The 22682-nt window shown below is 44.7% G+C and overlaps 1 protein-coding gene across 1 annotated transcript; it reads right to left on the reverse strand.

Moving 5' to 3' along the window:
- Positions 1 to 10485: 10485 nt before the first annotated feature.
- On the reverse strand, positions 10486 to 22124 carry LAMP5 (lysosomal associated membrane protein family member 5). Its single transcript, XM_083433799.1, has 6 exons — positions 21268 to 22124; positions 20620 to 20786; positions 19686 to 19817; positions 19128 to 19233; positions 14955 to 15143; positions 10486 to 11809 (listed from the first exon to the last, which is right to left on the reverse strand). Exons 1-6 carry the CDS (start codon positions 21332 to 21334, stop codon positions 11631 to 11633), a joined length of 840 nt encoding a protein of 279 aa, XP_083289925.1. The 5' UTR covers positions 21335 to 22124; the 3' UTR covers positions 10486 to 11630.
- Positions 22125 to 22682: the final 558 nt, after the last annotated feature.

Here is a 22682-nt window from a genome sequence, read left to right on the forward strand (position 1 = left end):
AGCCTATGTTGGTGTTCACTCTTACAATTTTATTTGTAACTAATGGCCTGATCTTATGAGCTACTGAAACTAGACCTGAACTTCATGATCCAGCTTCAGATGAAATCCTAACAGAGCATCATCCATAAGGTATTCCATGCCAGTACTTACCCCTAGGTATCTATAGATACATCATAATATCATAATCAGAGCAACCCAGGACCCCCTGCTGCATACCTTTTGAGCAGTAAGTAGAATGTTCATACTTTTTATAAATAAAAATGTAGCTTTGCCACCATCTTTTCTGAAGCATCCAGGGCCGGTCCACCCATGAGACAAGGTGAGGCAACCGCCTCTGGTAGCAAGATCCACAAGGGCAGCAGATCCCTATGGAGATATTTATCACCCTCTTGTTGCTGGTGTAGATCTTCACTCACCCTTTCTTCCCAGGCAGGAATGGGGTTGCCATTTTGTGGTTTCCATAAGGTCCTTCCTCCACCACCTGGCTTTATTCTTAACCTCTGAACTTTTCCCATCTTGCCCATCTCATGTTGATTGAATGCTCCCTGGGTGGCAGCTATGGCTTGATTTCTGGCAGCCAATGAGGAAGGGCTGGACTATACCACTTTGGACTGATGGGAGGGGGGGTCACAAGATGGAATGTTCCTCCATGGGGGTGGAAGCCACTGCTACTCACTAAAAAAAACACCGTTCTGCAAGACTGCACTAGAATCCTTCTCCCTGGCATGTTATTTTTTTATGTGCAGGCAACATTTCTTGTATGGGAGACTTTCTAAGAATGTGAATTTCCACCTGCATGCTGGCATGGTACAGCCCAGATAGTCCCATGCTATTGCTGTGTTGTTCTGTGCTCTGACTTGCATGCTGCTTGTGCAAAGCAGTAATAATAATAATAATAATAATAATAATAATAATAATAATTCATTATTTATACCCTACCCATCTGGCTGGGTTTCCCCAGCCACTCTGGGCGGCTTCCAACAGAATATTAAAATACAATAGTCTATTAAACATTAAAAGCTTCCCTAAACAGGGCTGCATTCAGATGTCTTCTAAAAGTCTGGTAGTTGTTTATTTCCTTGACATCTGATGGGAGGGCATTCCACAGGGTGGGTGCCACTACCAAGAAGGCCCTCTGCCTGGTTCCTTGTAACTTGGCTCCTAGCAGCAAGGGAACTGCCAGAAGGCCCTCAGCCCAGGACCTCAGTGTCCAGGCAGAACAATCCGGGTGGAGATGCTCCTTCAGGTATACTGGGTCAAGGCCATTTAGGGGTTTAAAGGTCAGCACCAACACTTTGAATTGTGCTCAGAAACATACTGGGAACCAATGTAGGTTTTCAAGACCGGTGTTATGTGGTCTCGGCAGCTGCTCCCAGTCACCAGTCTAGCTGCCACATTCTGGATTTGTTGTAGTTTCCAGGTCACCTTCAAATGTAGCCCCACATAGAGCACATTGCAGTAGTCCAAGCGAGAGATAACTAGAGCATGCACCACTCTGGGAAGACAGTCCACGGGCAGATCGGGTCTTGGCCTGCATACCACTTGGAGCTAATAAACAGCTGCCTTGGACACAGAATTGACCTGCGCCTCCATGGATAGCTGTGAGTCCAGAATGACTCCCAGGCTGCAAACATGGTCCTTCGGGGCACAGTTACCCCATTCAGGACCAGGGAGTCCTCCACACCTGCCTGTCCCCTGTCCGCCCATGTAGAAGTGTGGAAGAACTGAGTAACTCTGACCAAGCCACATGCCAAGGGGTGAATAGTACTTTAGTCAAAGCAACATAAATGTCTGTCTGCTTTCCTATAATAAAGCAGATTCATCGGATCACAAGTCAATCATTTCACATAACTTGAAACCCAAAGCAAGTATATCTAGACTCAAACAGTCATTCACATGTCAGCATAAGAACTCAGAGTTATATTTAGGTCTCTCAGCTGCCTTCAGGTTTTCTGCCCCCATCAGGAACCCACTCTCTAAAAACATGGGCTTAGGCTGCATCTGCATACACTATAGGTGAGATTCATCTAGCAGCAGCAGCAGCAGCTGCAAGAGCTTCTACAAATGCAACAGGGCTTCCCCCTCTCTCCACCCGCTGCGAGCCCTCAAAATTGGCCCAGAGACTTGGGAGAGCCTTTCGAACAGTGCACAGGAGAGGAGACGTGGGGTTTGTTCCTTATGGCAAGCTGATATGCTTGTTGTAAACGGAACATTTGTAATAGCACAATGCTAAAGTCAACCCATTCTCTTAAAAGCACATTCACCTCCTCGTATTCAATATTACTGAATAATATTGAATACGACAAATGGGTTAAATTATGGAATGAAGGGATGAAATTTACAGCATGCTCCACCTTAAGAGAAAATTTAGGAAAAATGATGTACCGGTGGTATATCATCCCGGTTAAATTTGCCAAAATGTATAAATTGAGTAATAAAGCCTGTTGGAAATGTAAAGTAAAAGATGGGGATCTCTACCACATGTGGTGGGAGTGTGAAAAGATGAAAAAAAATGGGATTTAATATATAATGAACTGAAGAAATTTCTTAAGTACACATTCCCGAAAAAACCAGAAACTTTTTTATTAGGGATCATAGGGGAGGAAGTTAAGAAGGAGGACCATAAATTATTCCAATATGCTACTGCAGCAGCTAGAATACTGGTAGCTCAAAAATGGAAACTACAGGAGACCCCAACGATAATGGAATGGAAGGCTAAATTTTTTGAGTATACAGAATTAGCTAAAATGACCTACAGAATTCGAGACCAAAAAGGGACAAAGTTTGAAGAAGAGTGGGGTAAATTTGTGGCATTCTACAGATCTAACTGTAGAAGTTTAAAGACTACAGCAGGGTTGATATAAATCCTGTGAATGGAAGGTGAATAAGAATCTACAAGAGAAGATATATATTAAGAAAACCAAAGCAGGAAGGAAGGAAGTCTGGGCGTGAATATACGCAGTGTAAAGAAGATGACATAAAATTATGACTGTAAAAGATTGTTTTATTTTGTTTTATTTTTGTTTGCGAAAAATTTGATAAAAAGCAATTAAAAAAAAAGCACATTCACCTCCTCAAAGAATCCTGGGAACTGTTGCTTGGAAAGAGCGCTGGGAACTGGAAGCTTTGTGAGGTTCCCAATATTCTTTGGAAAGGATGTGCTTCAAAGGTATAATGCATGGGTAGGCAAACTAAGGCCCAGGGGCCGAATCCAGACCAATCGCTTTCTCAGTCCGGCCCACACATGATCCGGGAATCAGGGTGTTTGTACATGAGTAGAATGTGTGCTTTTATTTAAAATGCATCTCTGGGATTTTTGTGGGGCATAGGAATTCGTTCATTTAATAATAATAATAATAATAATAATAATAATAATAATAATAATAATTATTATTATTATTATTATTATTTATTTGTACCCCGCCCATCTGGCTGGGTTTCCCCAGCCACTCTGGATGGCTTCCAACAAAGATGAAAATACATTAAAATGTCACACATTAAAAACTTCCCTGAACAGGGCTGCCTTCAGATGTCTTATAAATGTTAGGTAGTTGTTTATCTCTTTGACATGTGATGGGAGGGCGTTCCACAGGGTGGGCACCACTACTGAGAAGGCCCTCTGCCTGGTTCCCTGTAGCTTTGCTTCTCGTAGTGAGGGAACCTCCAGAAGGCCCTTGGTGCTGGACCTCAGCGTCCGGGCAGGACGATGGGGGTGGAGACGCTCCTTCAGGTATACTGGGCCGATCCCCCCCCCTTCAAAATATAGTCTGCCCCCCCCCCAAGGTCTGAGGGACAGTGGACTGGCCCCCTGCTGAAAAAGTTTGCTGACTCCTGGTACACAGCCCCTGGTGGCCCAAACCTTTACTGGATCTTTGCCTCGACTGGTAACATTGGTTGGTAGCATAGCCTTCCTGGGATAGCAATGAAAAGGCAAAACAAAACACCCAGAGCATTCTTTTCATTGGGCCCCCTTGTTTTCTGTGTTCTGGTGTTTACCAGCAGCAAGAGATTAGTTCCCAACATTAATCTTTGTCATCAATCTCAGCAAGGGCTGATGTTACCTTTTCCAAAAAAAAAACAAACTACTGGTATATACCTGAATGTGTATGCTTGGGAATGTGTTGCCCCGCAATTGGTTTTTCTTTTGCTCCCATGGGTTCAAGGGATTGATCCTGGGATCATTTGCAAAGCATATGCTCTAACCCTGAGCTACAGCCCATCCTATAGTGTGCAATAGTACCCTGCCCCTTTTATGCATCAGAAACTATAAATTTATTTTTTAAAGAAGATTAATGTTCACACCAGAAGGTGTATTGTACAAAGTGGCCTTGACAAAGACAAAGGAATATTGCAGCAGAGCCCATGTGCTCAGAACAGATAACTGATGAAGAATGAAAGTACAGTGGTACCTCAGTTTATGAACTTAATCCATTCCGGAAGTCCATTCTTAAACCAAAACCGTTTTTCAACTGAGGCGGGCTTTCCCTATTGAGGTCTTCCGCTCCCAGTGCCCTTCCACCATTCGGATTCCGTTCTTAGACCAAGGTAAAGTTCTCAAACCAAGACACTATTTCCAGTTTTGCTGAGTTTGTAAACCAAATCGTTTTTAAACCGGACTGTTCTTAAACCAAGGTACCACTGTAATGGGGTTCTATTTTCCACTAAAAAAAATATGTCTTTATTAATAAAAAGTATTGTGTTAAAAAAAATATCCATGAGTATTTGATCAAATGCTTGTTGCAATGTGAGTCACATTTTAAAATTTAATGTGTGTGTGGGGGGGAACATCTAATTTTCTGATCCATAGATATCCCAACCCCCCAGCAGTATCCATTGCATTGCTTAGAAGTCATTGCTATCTTCAAAAGATTTTGTGCACACCAAACAACTCAGCAGGGGAAATGCAGGGGCAAATAAAAACATCCATATTCGTAACCTTCTGTGATGAATGTCTTTAACTTGCATATTCCATGCAGAAATCTACCTCGGTTTATATTAGGGATTTATATTAGGGAAATAGCTCTCTTCCACAACATACTTCAGAATCCATCAGGCTCTCCTCCTCCGATGGTGATTAACGACCTAAGCTTTGATGAGGCTTCAGGCACGTTCCCCCATTCCGCAGAGTATACAAACAGCATGGAAATATATGCTACATATTTGTAGAGATGGAAATATGTGCTACATCACTAAGTTTATTTCTAACTATGCAGGACAGAAAAGAATATGCATCTGCTCTCTGTGAGAGTCAGTGAACAACTGGACAAAGAAACAGGAAATCAGTAACATCAACATCCGTCTCCCGTGAGACTTCCAAAAGTCTGGAATGTAAACAGAGTCTTGTGACTCCAAAAACTGCACAGTTGCATAACAGAAATCCAACACTTTCTAGCATATGGGGAATCTGAGGCTGCTAAAATGGAATAGGGGGTGGGATGAGGAAAAACAACAAAATGGACTTAAGGCTTCTGCCAAAGCTGCAGTATGTAAGCATAGCCTGTCTTTTTTCTTAAAAAAGAAAAGAAAAAATAATAACTGAAGCCCTCAAGTGGCTCAGATACTTATAACATTTCATCAAATCCCTCTCTAACTGAAATACATTCCAGTAATAACTCTGGTTTCACATATACATTCAAATGAGGTTGGCTTATGAGTACCAGATTAAGCGGGAGGAGGGTTGAGGGGAAGCTCGTATTATGTTTTTAGTCGTTTTCATAGAAGGGTAATTGCATCTGAAGGGCACGAGTGTCTTTATCTATGTATACCTTCAGTTGATTAATTTATTACAATTGATTGGATCTGATGTTAGAAGAAGAAGAAGAAGAGTTTGGATTTGATATCCCGCCTTTCACTCCCTTTAAGGAGTCTCAAAGCGGCTAACATTCTCCTTTCTCTTCCTCCCCCACAACAAACACTCTGTGAGGTGAGTGGGGCTGAGAGACTTCAAGGAAGTGTGACTGGCCCAAGGTCACCCAGCAGCTGCATGTGGAGGAGCGGAGACGCGAACCCGGTTCCCCAGATTACGAGACTACCGCTCTTAACCACCACACCACACTGGCACACTGTTAATAATAATCCAAGACATTGCTCTGCAAGCAACTCATTAAATCAGGAAAGTGAAATCGGTTCATGTGGAGGTGCTAGTCTGGTGGCCTGTGAATTGTCATTCAGCCAATTGGTTCATTTAGTAGACTCATACCTTGACTTTTGACTAGACTCCTCAAAGTGGTGAACATGTATAAAATGCAACAGATTAATCAAGAACCTCATACTCACACATCAAACAGCCAGCCCCATTGAAACAGGATCTGTTTTCGGATGTTCCTTCACACAGGACAGGCAATGTCTGTTGGCCCTAGGGTAGGTAGAGGAACCTCCCACTGGTAAAGGCCTCCTTGCCTGCCCCCCCCCTCCAATAATTGCTATAGGAGATTATAGATTAAAGGAGCAGAGCGCACATTAAGATGAAAACAAGCTGACCATAACGCAAGAAAAGTCCTTGCTAGACTGGACCAAATGTACACTGGAAGCTTAACTGTTGGGTAACAGTTGCCCCCACCAATTTCAGTCCACCCTCAGCCAGCCCTTACATCCAATCAGAGGAGTGGCTTTTGTCTGTCATTCTCCAGCCCCCATGACCCACAGTTCCCTGGTAGTTAATAAACACACGTAACACAAGTAATTTTGGTTTATGGGTTCAAATAGGCCACAACTTTATTGGTTACAGATGTGAGTGGTTTGGCTTAAGCATTGGGTGAAGCCCGGCTATATCTCAACTCCTGCCCATCTGCAGGGAGTCCAGCTAAGGGTAAACCACCATGAGGGGGAGCCCCTCCTTCTGATCCTGAATCTTCCCCCCCCCCTACATAAATCCAGCACTGCGAGAGAGGGAGGCCCCTGGCCTCACCGTGGTTAAATCTCCTGTAGCCACACCCACAACCAGCACTGATTGGCTAGCGGGACCACGCTGAGTGTGGTCCTGCCCAGCTCTGATGATGTGGCCAGGGCAATGCGAGCCAGGAGTGTCAATCCCCACCCCCGTGCCAGATCACTATCAGATCACAGCTGCCTGGCCACAACGCCACCCACCAGAAAAGGTGAGTGGACTTCCTAATGACTTCCTGCCTTCTGCCCTGCCAGCCTCATGGGGCATCAGCCACCACTGCAAATATCTATCAATTCCAGCGTTTTCTTTCTGCAATAGTAGCCATCCAGATGACTCTGCCTCTCTGTCTGTATCCAGGTAATGATGAGGTGTTATCTGAGTTGAAGGACACATTCCAGCCAGGCAAGAACATTTAAGGAGGGTTTGAAGCAGAGCTAGTGAAGGATGTTTCTGAGGAAAGGATCTCGGATAGAAGAGCCCAGGAAGGCAGAATTTGGCCACCAGGCATGACATTCTCCGCCACTTGATGCAGTGTTTTGAAGGGACATCAGTTGGAAGAGGACCCATATTGCTTTCCCCCATAATTCCCTTTGGCAGAACCTGAGGCAATGTTACCCTACAGCCAGTGCCGCTGCTTCACTTTCGTGGTGAAAGATAGTGGATAAATTGGTTACTAGAATAACAACAGGTAATTAACAAACAAATAGTGCTTTTCTGATTATTGTGGACTAAACTCACCCACAAACTGTGACCTGGTCACCCAGGATTTTGGAGATAATGTGCAATCAATCATCACTATCCCTGTTGAAATGGGTTATAAATAGAACTAAAGGATGGCTGAACATAGGACTCATTTGGGTATACTGGGTTCATCCATTAGCTTTCTTTTATTTAAAAATTGGACGCAAAATAACTGAGCAGATGTTTTCGCTTTTGCTGCAAATATTTTTAGCTGGCCATATTCACCAAGCGACAACTACTGGTAGCATGCCAGCAAAAGCTAGTCTCAACCAACTTCTCATACAATTGTGATGGATAAGAAATGTTTGGTGCTTTGTTCCTCCCTACTAGGTAAATGAAGGAGTCTTCAAATGAGGAAATAATTTTCTGAGGGACTAGACTTAGAGGCATTGTTCCACTTCCTCTATAGAGTCCATCTTCCCCTGCCTCTACAGGGAACAGACATAGGGTTCCAGGTCTACTTAGAAAACGAAAGAGAACCAGGAAAGGATAAATTCTAAAAAATGAAAAATTTGTTTAGACTAAGGGCACACTGTCAAGGCTTTTCTCTCCATGCTTGGTGTTCTGGAGCCTGTCTAGGAAGCTACCATCCCAAGTCAGATCACTGCTCTATTGAGCTCAGGACTGTATACACTGACTGGCAGTGACTCTTTGAGCGGGATCCCTTGCAGCTCTGTCTGGAGCTCCCAGTGATTGAAACTGGGGGCTTCTGCATACACAGCACTGAGCCAATGCCCTTCTCCAAACTCTTCTTCTGCATCTCAAACTCTTCCCCCGTTGTCGGTCTGAGGCAACATCAGGAGAGAGAAAAGATAAGCTTAGGACAGCGGTGAAGAATTTCAGAGCTGGGGAATGAATGTGACTCTCCACCCCTCTCTGTCTGGTCCTTAGGACTATCCCCAAGCCATACACCCTTCTAAGCCACACCCCTGTCCCCAAGCCACACCCATCTCTGCCTGTGCTTCACAACCTTCTTGCAGGTTTTTGATTGGCCATTCAGAGCAGTCTCTGAGTTGCTCACCCTCCCAGCTGAGGATGGATCTTTCCATCAGGAAATGTGAGGACAAGAGCACAACCTGCACACAATCTCTTTCTCACACAGATCATTTGACAAAATTCTCAGTAACTTCCATATACCCTACCTCCTTCCTGGCTAGGGGTTTCAAGTGACTTAAAGCTACCAGATACTCACTAGTCATAGGGACAGAAATTTGGAGGGAGGGTCTGAGATGTTTCCTCTCTGACTGGGCTGACCCTCTGTGTGTGTGTGTGTGTGTGTGTGTGTGTGTGTTTTCTCTTGAGGAACAGAGTAGAATAAATTCCAGTTGGGGAGAAACCAAAACCCTCTGGTTATTAAACTCCAAGCACATTCCAGAGAGCTGCTTTCTGACAGAGGTCCATCTTCTTACACCAAGCCAGAAAGCTATTGGGTTGGAAGAAGGACACGAGATTGTCTGTTCCAAGCACCGTTGTAGCTGAATAATCAATAATGGCACATTTGCACCATGGGAAAACCCAGGAAGCCACTTGTGGCATATTCCATTCCAGAGATATAAATGATCTTGGTTTCACATAAATAAAATTGTGCACAAATGCTTCTGGAAATTCGCCGCCATATATATGGGCAGAGAAATCAGAAAGATCACCTCCTCCAGTGGGTTGGAGAAATTTCGCAACAGTTTCTCATAGATGGGGGCTCACTCATTAGCAGTGCCAGCAGTACAATTTCTCTGCTGAAAATAGCAGCTTCAGCAGGGTGGATAACAGCATTGGGAGCACTTTTCAATGGGAAATCAGCACAGGGAATGACAGCACCAGACAGATGGAGGCATATGTGTGTGTACTCACATGAGCTCCAAACGAAGGAGAGATTAGGGAGAGCAAATACATTAATACATTAATACACCACGCATAGCATTTTCACAGTAAAAATGCCCATGAGGTTTTTATGCTAGAGCAGAGTTGGGAAACCGTTTTGGTTTCCCGGGACCTGTTCCTTTGTGGGCCGTGTGGCAGGTGGGCAGGGCTGCCTGCCAGCCATATAACATCATTATGTCATCACATGATTGATAGGTAGATTGTCTCACCCACCAGTCAAAATCCTTTGTGGGGGTTTTTGTCCTAGATCATGGGTAGGCAAACTAAGGCCTGGGGGCCAAATCAGGCCCAATCGCCTTCTAAATCTGGCCCACAGATGGTCTGGGAATCAGCATGTTTTTACATGAGTAGAATGTGTGCTTTGATTTAAAATGCATCTCTGGGTTATTTGTGGGGCATAGGAATTCCTTAATTCCCCCCCCCCAAATATAGTCCGGCCCCCCACAAGGTCTGAGGGACAGTGGACCAGCCCCCTGCTGAAAAAGTTTTCTGACCCCTGTTCTGCACAGAACAGCATCTGAAGTTGTGGCAGTCTTATTTTTTTATATAAGATGTGACCAGTCCTATGCATGCTACTTATGCGCTCTTAATGTGCCATTTGGCCCCATGACAGGCCTGATCCAGAAAGGGAGATCTTCAAATGTGTGTGGTGTTCATCTGAGCCACCTAAACTTGATGGAAGTGACTTATGCAGAAGATACAGAATTTCCCTTTCGTTGGCATTATTTCGCCACCCCTGCGAAGTGTGATGACCTGGAATGGGGCTAGCTTCTCTCAAGGAAACACCCTTACTCCACCTGCCGAAGGCCTTTGTAAGGGAAGCACTGATACGAGGTGCTCATTTACCAAATCCGCCTGGCATTTTATTTGCATCTCATTATTTGTACAGAAGCAGAGGTCACTTCCAAATGAATAAGAATGCCAATAAAATATTATTTTACATATTTATATATTTGCTTAGGTTTCAAAAATACTCTGCATTAATCAACATAATTCAGGATTTATTGGGAGGGGTTTTTCCCCCATATATATATTTACACATATATATTTATAACACCTGAAGATATCTGCATAGTCATATGAACGTTTTGTGGTTGTTGTCTTAAATGAAGTCATCATGGAGTCGTAGGCATTTTTTTTTTTTCCAATCACAGTACATGCAAGGTGCTCAGCCCAGAAGCATTTCTCACTTGGCTTACCATAGCATGACGCTCTTATGTTTTGAGCAGCAACAACTATAAAGTTGTTTTGGTGCTAAAGCATTCCCATTAAGCAAAAAACAAATTTTCCTCAAGCTAAGATCATGGATTCTTTTCTCTTCCCCCACCCACCCTGCCTGATTGAAATAGATTCTTGGTTGAGATGAACTTGAAGTGAAGCTGTGGCGGCTTAACATAAGGTGAGCAGGATTTGGCTGGTATTTTTGTTTCTTTTTCAAAATGGCATCATTCCTTGGGGAATGTCTCCATAGGGTGCTATCCTAGATTCCCGGCTCCTTAACCATCCCTTTGCTCCCATAGGAAAAGTTGGAGCTTTGGGAATATAGGGTGATGGGTTGGATCCAAAGAAGCTTTTCCATGGATGGAAAAAGTCCTTCCATTCATAAGGAAAAGCCCAGAGGAGGTTTCATTCATGGAAGGTTTGGAGATGATCTTCATCATTTTCTGTTCTCCTTCAGCCTCCTATCCATTTTTTTCAAGAAGCATACAGGGCTGTAGGATAAAAGGGGGAAAATATGTCTTTCCTCACTCCTTCCATTAAAATTATGGATCTCCATTCCCAGATCATTGGATCCAACCCATCCTAGCACCAGCAGCGGCAGCAGCTCAAGCAGTACTCAGAGCAAAACACACACCTCCATCCTAATTTCTCCCCTCAGAACATGAATGGGAAGGAAGCTGCCATTTTACATCAATGGTCCTTCCAAGAAGAAAATGAGGCCTTGTGCTCTGAAGTACTGACTTTTGAGAAATGATTGCTCCCGCTGCCCCCCGCCCCACCCTTTCCTGCCCTCCCCCTTTTGGTCATTATAAAGTAGTTAAGTTTTATTTCATCCCATGGGAGCCCCTGGCCTACAGGAGAAAAAAGTGCTTTTGCTTCAGCTGACTGGTGAGCGTGCCAGCTACTATCCCATATGTTTGTACTCAGATCTGTCTCGTGGGATTTGGACTTGACTAGCGGTCATTTTGAGGTGGAGATGGTAAACGCCAAGAGTGATCACAATAACAAGTCCCAAGATCAAGCCCAGAATGAGAGGGAGGGTTTCTTCCAACTGTTCTCTTTGGTCTACTGGGCACTTATGTTCTGCAATATAATGAATAAAAAACAGGGAGGGGCAGTGAGACAGAGAGAGAGTTATTTTCTGTACCAGTAAACATGAGCTTATATGAAGCAAAATGGACTCTTTTCCATACAAAGAGCTCAAGGCAGCACATACAATATTCCCACAACAGCCCTGTGACGTAAGCCAGACTGAAAACAAAAATATGGCCCGGAGTCACCCTGTGAGCTCCATGGTTAAGTGGGAAATTGGACAGTTTGGAGAACATAGGTATAATCCCTCTGGATTAGACCAATGGCCCATCTAGTCAAGCATCCTGTTTTCTGCAATGGCCATGATGGCTCCAGGAAGTTCACATGCAGGGGAAGAAGGCTGCATGAGGGAATGTCACAGCAGACTGGGTGTCAGGGACTGGACATCGTCAGATGACTGGTGGAGACCACTTCCCCCCTCCTCCTGAACCTTCCAGAGAAGAGGAAGACAGTATAGATTTACAGTAGTGGTTTGCAGATGGTCACGGCTCAGAGGTAGATGAGGGGCAAAGTTGGGAAATAATGGGAGAAGAGGCGGGGGAAACAGAGCCAGGCTGACACATTATCACTAGAAAGCATTCCAGACCCTCCTTCTCCCAGAACCCGGCAAACATTGAAAGTAGGAGAGCAAAGGGCTCGGAGGCAAATGGCCCTAAGAGGCCACCATAAGGTGGCTGCTGCTGATGATGATTGAGGAGAGAAGGAGGGTGGAGTTTACTCAAAACAACGCCATTAATTTCCAAGCCTCTCTCTGTGAATATTGAATAAAAGACACTGGTACGAGCTTTCCTTGTCTAACTATTCCTGGCAGCTTACCATGGCGGGATCAGATTCCCTGACACCTGACACTGGGGGAAGGCATTGATCGAAAAGATCCATGGCCTTCCAGTTCCCCAACATGTCACTGAAACAGGGAGAAACATATGCCAGTCCTGGAGCTGCTGTAAGTATTTTCCCTTCCATTGGAAACAATAGGAAGGAAATCATTTAACGGGCAGCCCTGAAAATAACAAAGTAATGCAAGAATGCTTCTCCCACTCATCCTGCTGGTATGGTCTTTCCAGTCCCCCAACATGCCACTGTTGCTGCAGTCATTGCTGACCGTACTGAGCTAGGGCTGGAAAGTGGTAACCAAAATGATCAAGAAACTGGAGTGCCTTCCCTTTGAAATTGACATAGTTTGTAATTTTATCATTAAGGAAAAACAGGTGACTAAGGTCAGATGTGCACAAAATCCTAAATGGTGCACAAGACGTCTTAACCCTAGTCTTCGGTCTTCGCATTAACCCTTGGGGTCACTGAGTTAAACTGATGGGCAGTAGTTTCAGAGCAGAAAGTAGAAATAACTTATTTTTGCAACACTTAATTAATTTGTAGAATTCACTGCCAGGAGATATAGTAATGGTGATTGGCCCAGACAGCTTTAAAAAGAGGATGGACTTTTTAAAAATTAACAGGATGTATATACCATCTAATTATCAAGACCTTTAAGCAGTTAACATAAAACAATATAAAATATTCATTAAAAACAAGTCAACGTATAATTTGTCAAAATACAGTATACGTAATTTTCTTGTTTTTTAAAGGAAGAAATATACATGATAAAACTAAATATTCAGATTAGACGGATAGGTCTGGCAATGGCTATTTGCCATGATAGATAAAATGAATATCTGTGTTGAGAGTCTGATTACCTCTGAATACCCATTGCTAGGGGTCAAAGTAAGGAAGGGTTCTTGCCTTCATTTCCTACACCTGGGATTTCCAGAAGCCATTGGTTGGTTGCTATTGGACAGTGGATGCTGGACTAACAGGACCCTTGGGGTAATGCAACAGGGTCCTTCTTATGTTTTGTTTCTACCTGTGCATATAAGACTTTGACACTCATATGCCAACAATTAACAATTTTCCACCTCCATATATATAATCACACGGAAATCCAGAACATTTCGTAAACCTGAAACCTTCCACTTTTTTTCTGCCATGAGTAGTTTATGAGTACAGTCATATCTCGGGTTAAAGTAGCTTCGGGTTGAGCGTTTTTGGGTTGTGCTCTGCGGCGACCCGGAAGTAATGGAATGCATTATTTCCAGGTTTCGCCGCTCACGCATGCGCAGACGCTCAAAATGATGTCACGCGCATGCGCAGATGCTATAAATCGTGACCCACGCACATGCAGATGTGGGTTGCGTTCGCTTCAGGATGCGAATGGGGCTCCGGAATGGACCCCGTTCGCATCCAGAGGTACCACTGTATCTACAATATCTATTCTATAAGAAAGGCGGTTGGCTAAAGACATTGGTAATGGTTTACTGCTCATAAAATTTAGAGCACGACTAAAGAAGGTGAAGCAAAGGATTTGGACATTGCCCTTTTGGCTGTGACATTTTGCCAAAATAGTGATTGGTTATAAGAAGTGAGCAATATAGAATCCTTGGTCACAGCTACAAAGCACTTTCAGCTATGAATGGAAAACTAAGGGCGGGGGAATCATGTTAGAAATTATCCACGTTAAACCCCCATTTTCAGGATTCTTCACTGATGAATCTTGCTTCCATTCAGCCCAGTGCTTGTCGCTATTGCTCCAACAAAGAAAGTTAGAAGTAAAGAAGATCTACTCAATTGAAGTAGTAGGAGCATGTCTTCACCTGCCTCCTTCTCCAGGAATAATTATAGTATTGTCCTCAACCTAATGCATCTTCAGGACCAGGCAACTTAGCTCTTATCTTCCTAGCCGTTATAGCATTTGTATTTATTTATGCCATTTATTTTTAGAAATTAAGAACCTGTAATACAATTAAGTTGTAAATTAATACACTTAGTGAACACTTGTTTGTGCCCACAAATGATTTTATTTGTGAGTCAATGGTCCTTGATGGAAAAAGCATCCATTCTAGGATAATAATGGGATGGGGAAAATCTGCTTATTCCTAGCTGAAGGAATGCTATTTTTAGCCTTTGTCTGATATTCCGGACAGGATAACTTATTCTTTCAAAAATAATAATAAAGAAGGTGTGTTGTGCCCCTTCTCCATCCCAGCTTTCCATGGAAACTGCCTGCTTTGCTGGTCAAGTGCTGCCACCTCATCTTTCCAAATGGTACCCAGACATCTCCCAGCACCCGCAAGACCCTTACCTTCACTGAAGGTGAAATCAGAGCTGATGTCAAAGGGCTGAAGGCGGACCTCCGACAGCAAGAGAACTACAGATTTTTGATGGTCGCTGGAGGTCAAGGTGATTGTCTGCTGAGCTTGGCATTCGTAAGATTTCCCAGCTGGGGTGACTAAAGCAGAAAGATGGCGTGTGGTAGATGTGTGTTTCCCGGCTGCCAAAAAGAGAGAAATGTCAATGGATGAGAACCACTCCTATGGCTTGGCATCCTCAATGTTGCCTACTATTTGAAGAGGCAATAACTCCTCTGCTTTCACTGACCACACTTAAGCCTGTTACCAACATGACCCATTTTCCCCCATTCCACTGGTGGAAGACTGCTAGGGGACCATCTCAGTGATGCAAGTGTCATCCCACTTGCATTATCTTCCTGTCTGCTGACAGAACAGCAGTCGTGTGCCAAGGTCCTATGACCCACAGTTCCCTAGTGATTAATAAACACATGGACAGGAGCATTTTGGTTTATGGGATCAAATAGGCTACAACTTTGTTGGTTACAGATGTGAGCAGTTTGGCTTAGGCATTGGGTGGTGCCAGGCTATATATCGACTCCTGCCTGTCTTCAGGGAGTCCATCTAAAGGTGAACCACCAACAGGGGGACCCCTATGACTTACATCAAATAGGGGCACCCCAAGGGATTCCTGTTGGGGTCGTGGCATGGCCCTAGCCCATGTCTGGGCATCGGACAGAATCCACACCCTGGATCCCTTTAACAGAATGCCCTTAATGAGGAGGGACAGGCAGAGGCTACAACCTCCCCTTCCAATTGAACAAAGGGCCACCACGAAAGGTGTGTGGACTTAAGCAACTTCCAGTGGTCCCTTCGTCAGCTTTCTGATGGGGCATGGACTGCATCCTTAGTTGCCGTCTTCAAACCTGGATTCCACCCAAACAATTCATATTGGTCAGACCAGCTTAATAGCCAGAAAATCTTGCTTTCCCACAGCTGGCTGAGGACAGAGGCAGGGCTCTCTCATCCACTTCACAGTGCATTGGTTTCGTGTATTCTTTACACTCTGGTGAGACCCAAAATTCCTACGACTTTCTAGATTTGTGGAAAAGGCAAGAACCCTTTCCCAGGACATTTATGGTACAGGCCTTGTTATTGTCAACGATGGTGAATTGGGAGGGGGTGGAGGTTAAGAATGAAGAAATATCCATGTGCAGAATTGCCAACACTTGGAGAATTATGGAGGAAAAAAACCCCTTTGTCAGAATATTTATAAATCACCATAAAGTGTGTGTGTGTGTCCATATACCCTATTGGGGTCCTTTGCACTAATGTGCTTTTGCTATGGCAGCAACTATGATTATAATGCCAAAGAATACCAACTATTAACTCGATATGCAGCTTTGCCAGAAGAGATGTGTTGGCAACATCTTTCTCTTACTAGATTCATCTTTGCAAATGCAGCATAGCACTCGATTTTCTTTCTTATTTTAATTGCTGAAGGCATCCCCACAGCATCACTCAAAGTGCCATCACTCGTGCTGTGTCCCCGAGGACTATTCTATTTGTATCTTCCCCAGGGCAGCATTTTAGCCTCGGACATGCCCTGTGAGATAAGATTGAGAGGGTGTGTGACTTGCCCAAGGCCGCTCAGTAGGCATTGCAGCTGAGGCAGGATTTGATCTGTACACCCAATATCCATCACGTTAGCCATTTGCGATACTGGTTCTCATAGCACAGCACTCCGAGCAAAACTGTACATAAATAATAATCAGGGATAATATTCCAAAACAAGACCTGAAACATATACAGATTTGTAAATGTGCTTAATTTTAAGTAAGAATAATGACAGTGCATGATGCTGATATGATTAAAGTAAATCCATAAATCTTAATAAGTAGGACTGAAATCCAAAAATAAAGAAAAATGAGTATTGAAATTAATGGCACATAACTGCTTAACTTATGCACCTATGTCCCACTGAACTGCTTTCTCTGGATTGAACCTATGCTCATTTACTTGGGAGTATGATTCTTTTGAAGTCAATGAGACTTACTTCTATGTAGGAACATCTAAGATTGCACTTTAAACCTTCAAAAATTAAATCTTTTTTTTAAAAAACCCACAACTAATCTATGTTTGCATGCGATGACAATTCTCAGTAAATTTATTAGTGCAGAGGCGAGGTGGATTTTTAGACCCTTTCGAAAATCAATCATGATTTCCCTCCTATACTTTATTTTAAAATGAATATGACTTTCAGCACAATTTATACTTAGGAAGGAGATAAATAAAACTTTGTCTTCAATTTCTGAATATCAGGAAATATTCAAAAGCGATGAAATTTATGAACTGTGGATGTGACTTTTGTTTGCTTCAATGCGACAAAAGGGGGGGGGATCCCAGGATGGGGGGAGCCACAGACAATCTCTTGCAGAACATCCTGCACTGCAGATATACACAGCAACAAACAGAGGCAGCAGGAGAACATCTAAGATCAGGTTGAGAGAGTAATGCTAGAAAATGAGACAGAATCATCTTCAACAGACAAACTACACCAAAAGCTGCCCGCATCTTCTAGGGCATTTGGATGCATTCAGGATGAAGCAATCACCACCACCATTTCAGTGAAGGGAAAACTGAGGTGGCTTCGTGGTTTTTTTAAAAAGAGCATTTAGAAAGAACAGTCCCAAAGTCCAAGCAATAACAAGAAAAAAAAATAGGAGCTGGTTTTGTTATTTACATTTGAAGACAGGTTTAGGAGCCCAGCCTCTATGTTCTGAAGTGCTTGCAATAAGAGCATGAAATTCACCCATACTTGCAAACCTGATTCTGTAAAACTCAAAAATACTTTACACGCGAAGCCTAAACTATAGGTACAAGAGACAAATCATATAGGCAGCAAATCCATCTATTAAAGCTTTCACCGGATCACCATTACCAATGGAGACCAGTACCAATGGAGACCAGTGTTAATTTGTGAGTTGAGAGCACATTTCATTTTCTTAATAATTTTTTCCCCTGTTTTAGTTCTGGCATGTTGCTGTAAATATGTGGTTTTTTCTTCCTGCGATGAGTAGTAGCATGTAGCTTTTGGTTTTTAATTTACCATTTTGCACTTTCTCGTTAACACGCCAGAAAGACAACTCTATCGGAGTGTTTTTTGTATTTACATTTAATTAATTTATTGCTTTGGTCTTCAGAGAAACCATTGTATCAAGCCCTATCTGTTGAAAGGTGCGCATAGACCAGATTTGCAGCCTGATGGGAAGAACGTTTCCTTACAAAGCGAGTCTTACTGAGTTCAGTTTGATCGCAGCCGCACAACGCAATTCTAGGCAATGATAACTCAGTAGACTCCCTTGAATTGAGCAGGACTTACTCCCAGGTAAATAGGCATCGGATTGCACCCGCGGTTCTTTGTAACGTGTCGGGCCACCGCTTCGTTTCAAAAGGCTCCGAATTGACAGAAATCTGCTTGTAATCGGCAATCCGTCGAATCGTTCACTCTTGAAAAGCGTGGCCTTTTTCGCCATTTCGAGGCGGCCCAAAGGCAGAAGAAAGACGCCTCTTGAAATAAGTCGATTTTGCGCACAAAATCGCTTTTGTGCTTTTTGCGCACAAAGTCGATTTTGCGCTTCCAGGAGGGCGCTGAGAAACAAGGCAGACAGGGACGGGAAGATAGAAGGCGGGGATCCAGCGCCTAAATCCACCCGAATCCGGGCATGTGTTCAATCCACCCAAGGGAAGGAGGGTGGTTTGAGGTGAAGGGATGCGGTTTTTATCCGCAGTGCGGGCTTGGGGGTGTAGAGGAATCTAGCTTAAGGTAGGCAAAGCGGACAAAAAACCGGAGAGAAGCGACGCTCCGTGTGAAAGCAGAGCGAGCTGGCACAAAGAGGCACAGGCCGGGGACGCAATCCGGACTTGAAGAGCCCACGAAACCAAGCCTGCATTGCGCTGTGTTGTGCTCTATGTTGTGTCCTCAAACCCTAGCCCCGAAAAGCCCCCCCACCCCCGCTTTTCAAAGGAAGGTGATGGAGAACTCCAATGTCGCTTTCTTCCTCTCCTGATCTGCTGCCACCAAACAACCCCGCTCTCTAGAGTTTCCTAGGCCTGCCTGCCTCTCTCTCTCTCTCTCTCTCTCTCTCTCTCTCTCTCTCTCTGTCATATAGCACATCCGGACTTACGGTTAACCGCGTCCTTGAAGTAGGTGCGCTCGGAGCTGTCGTAGACGAACTGGACTTTGTTCATTTTCCACCAGGCCTCGGGCCCTGTGCTGGTGTTGCGACCCTCCTGTCGATTTCGGGTGGAGGAGACCGGGGGAAGGGAAGGGAAGAGGGAGGGATAGAGAGGAAAGACAAACGGTTGATATTAAGGAAGCTTCCCCCTTGGGACCCTCCGCATCCCGTTTCGGCCTGGTGAGAACTTTGGTTGAGCTTTGGGAACCCTGCGCCCTCACAATAAATAAAAATGCTGCTCGATTTCTCAAATCTGTCATGGCATGAAAGAACTTAGAAGCTGCGGGGAAAGAACCGCTTCGTGGGTCTTTAGTAAGGATACTGTACGAACTAGAAAAATAAAAGATAATGCCATCCTGGTGTTTTTTGACCGCCCGTTTTCTCTGCCTCTCATTTTCTCTCTCACGCTCTCCCCTTTATTTCCATCTGTCTCTCATCCCCACTCCTTTGACTCTTCCTGAGTTTCTGGGCTCCTACGCGGGTGACCCTGCCGCCGCCATTATTTACCTTGACAAAGTAAAGTCGCAGGGTGTAAGCTTTGTCTATCCAAAAAATCTGGAGCTCGGCTTCGTTGCTGCCGCATTTCCCCTGCTCTTCTGCTCCTCGGGAAAGCGGGATATAGGCTTGCTCTGTGATCAGCTGGACACAAGGGCACAACAGGCTCAGTCAACGGAGAAGTCCAACGACCTCCCCCCACCCCCGAAGTCCAACGACCTCCCCCCCCAAAAAAAACCCCTTTATTAAGGATTTCATCCGAGGCAAAAGCCATCCCCCTTTTCCCGATGCTGCTATAATAACAACCCACAACAGATGGAATGAATACATGTGCGTGCAGGATCATAAAAATGAGCGGATTTCTCTGTTCACAGCCAGGTAGAATAATTGCCCATAATCTCTCCACCACCACCCGCCTCCCCGTCCCGGAGGATCAAGATGGGCAGTTAGATATGGTCGGATCTCTTTTCCACCCCCATATGAAAAAGCAAGTTTTATGCACTTATAAAAGCATCAAACCCAAGAATCCCCAGCAATGGATAGGAGCCAGCATTCCTTGGGGTGGGAGAGCGAGAGAGCGGGGGCGTTTGTTCTCCGAGTACAATCTTTTCTCATTCCAAGCTTAACTACTTGCAAATTCGGTGTGGGTTGTTGTTTTTTTAATTTTCTTCTTGTGTGTGGGGAGCTGGGGATGTGCATTACCTTAGCAACATCAGGCAAGAACTAAGGCGAAACATGCTTGGGATCCTCATATTCTAGATTATTCCTGCTTCTCCCTCCCTCTCAGTCACACAGTATTTCAAATCAACAAACATTTCAGAAATACTAAAGCTAAACCTTCCCGCTCTTTTATTGGATGACAAAATGCACAAAGTTGTTGGAGTCGGTGTGCGTGCGTGTTTGGAGAGAGATGGGGCAAGAGAGATCTGGCGCGCAAGATCCTTACATCTACATAATTGCTGGCCCACACGTCATAGGGGACGATGAACTTCGCCGCGAATTCCGCCATAAGACAGGTCGTTCCATTTTCGCGAACTACAAAAATAGCCTTTTCGGGGTTCGAAGACAGTCCGGAGAGGTTCTCCACTTCTTGCTCTGCCCCGCTGCCGGCCACTGCGTTATATATAAGAGATCACAGTCAGGAGGGGACATGATTTTCAGGTTTAAGATGCAAACCTATACGCATTTGTTAGCGACCAAGACCTATTCAACTCAATCAGGCATTCTTCTGAGAAAGATTGCACTCTGAGTCACAAAGCTTTATTGAATACGGGAGTTTCTTATCAGCGGTCAGTTTTTGTCTGATTATGTGGGTAGGAAACTACCTGTCTTTCTTAACTGCGCGGCATTTCCCAACGAAAGCCCAGCCCGCTGATCGACATATCCTTCCCAGTAAGACCGAGGAGAGATCATAGTCATCTCCCCACAACCAACCGCAAGACACGCAGGGCTGTCTTATGGCTGTTTCCCATTTCTCAGACGGCCCTCAAAGCAGGGATGCTAGTGATGCGCAGCCTAAATAGACAGACTCGCCAGAGGAAAGTAGCGCTGGTCGTCCGCCACCCGCATGGGAAAAGCAGGCATTGATACTCACATAAAAATAGAAGCAGTACAGGGAGTCTTAGGCTGGATGAGGAGGTCTCGCGCCTTCTCAGATCCATGCTTCCAAAGCAGAGCCGGCGAAGATGAAGCTGGATATTTAGATATTTGGCGGGGTGGGAGCTGCTCCTGGAAGAGTCTTTCCTCTTCGCTCGCTTCGCTTCCTGTAGTGTTGCTTGCGCGGAGGCGAATGCACTCCGATCACTTTCCTAAGCTCGAGTAATACGAGCTGCGGGAGGCGGGGTGTACGTGGAAGGCCGGCGGGAGCTGTCCAAAGTAACCTAGTGCTGAAGTGCCTGGTACTTCACGCTCTCCTCCGCTATGCCGCTGCAGCGTCGGAGAGCGAATACTGTAGAGGAGGGTCGCGAGAGAGCTGTCCAAAGTAACTTAGTGCTGAAGTGCCGCCGTTGGTACGCTTTCCTCAGCTATGCTGTTGCAGTGTCGGAGAGCGAACAGCCGAAGGTCGGGGGGAGCTGTCCAAACTAGCTGCGGATTGCAAATCGACATATAGGAGGGAACTCGATAATTTCCTTGCGGTACTCACCTAAGACCGTAAAAAAAGAGCTGTCGTTGTGTCGCTGTTTCCGATTCCACCACCCCCTCCAACATTTACATTCATTGGGCAGTTCAGCCTTATATTGTCGAAGCCCAACAGCCTTTCCTCCTCCCCGACATCCCTTTTCCAGAGGCAATGCCTCTTTTATTTATTTCACACCCTAGCGAGGCGAAGTTAAAGCGCTCTCCCGTTCCATGATCCTGTTTAGAAGTGGTGGATGAGGTGGCGGCGCTTTCCCTACAAAACAATTAAAGCGCTGCTTCTGGCGTGCTAGGCTCGGAAGTCGTCAGCTGACATCGACGGAGTCAAATATACCCTTAGAAAGGGGTCGAGGCGTCAATAAAGCGTGTTTATTGTAGCCACAAGGAACGATTGCTGCAGTTCCCATGATCGGTGTGGATTTGGTGGCCGAGGAGAGGAGAGCAAGTTATCAATAACCTCTATTGTTGAGCCTGCTTGGCTTGATAGCTAGCTTGCTAGAATATCTGGCAATGCAGAAAATGAATACTTATGAAACAGGGAAAGACTGAACGACTAGCAAAGGCGTGAGGTGGGGCATGGAGGGGAGGCCCTGAGAAAATAATACCTCACTCAAGTGAAACCAACCGGAGCAAGTAAACTTTCCTTCCAACCTCATTGTCTCTCACACGCAGAGGGAAGGAACGCACCCTTACCGTTAACTCCTCAAATAGTTTACCCATATTGACAGGACAAACTCATCCGTAGGTGGATTTTATGAAATTAACATGATTCCTCAAACAAATTCCCAGAGACACGTGATACTACTTTGCACTGCCTTTTGAAATGTCTTTCTGACTGGTTGTAATTAAGGGGAGTTCTTCTATACAGGTTGC

Source organism: Podarcis tiliguerta, assembly GCF_965153285.1.
Source record: "Podarcis tiliguerta genome assembly, chromosome: 3".
NCBI classification, from domain to species: Eukaryota; Metazoa; Chordata; class Lepidosauria; order Squamata; family Lacertidae; genus Podarcis; species Podarcis tiliguerta.

Coding starts and splice junctions, on each gene's coding strand:
- LAMP5 (XM_083433799.1), bottom strand. CDS start 21,334: ATGGATCTGAGAAGGCGCGAGACCTCCTCATCCAGCCTAAGACTCCCT. Junction 19,818..20,619: donor GGGCCAGCAATTATGTAGAT/GTAAGGATCTTG, acceptor CCTTGTGTCCAG/CTGATCACAGAGCAAGCCTA. Junction 11,810..14,954: donor TGATTTCACCTTCAGTGAAG/GTAAGGGTCTTG, acceptor ATTATATTGCAG/AACATAAGTGCCCAGTAGAC.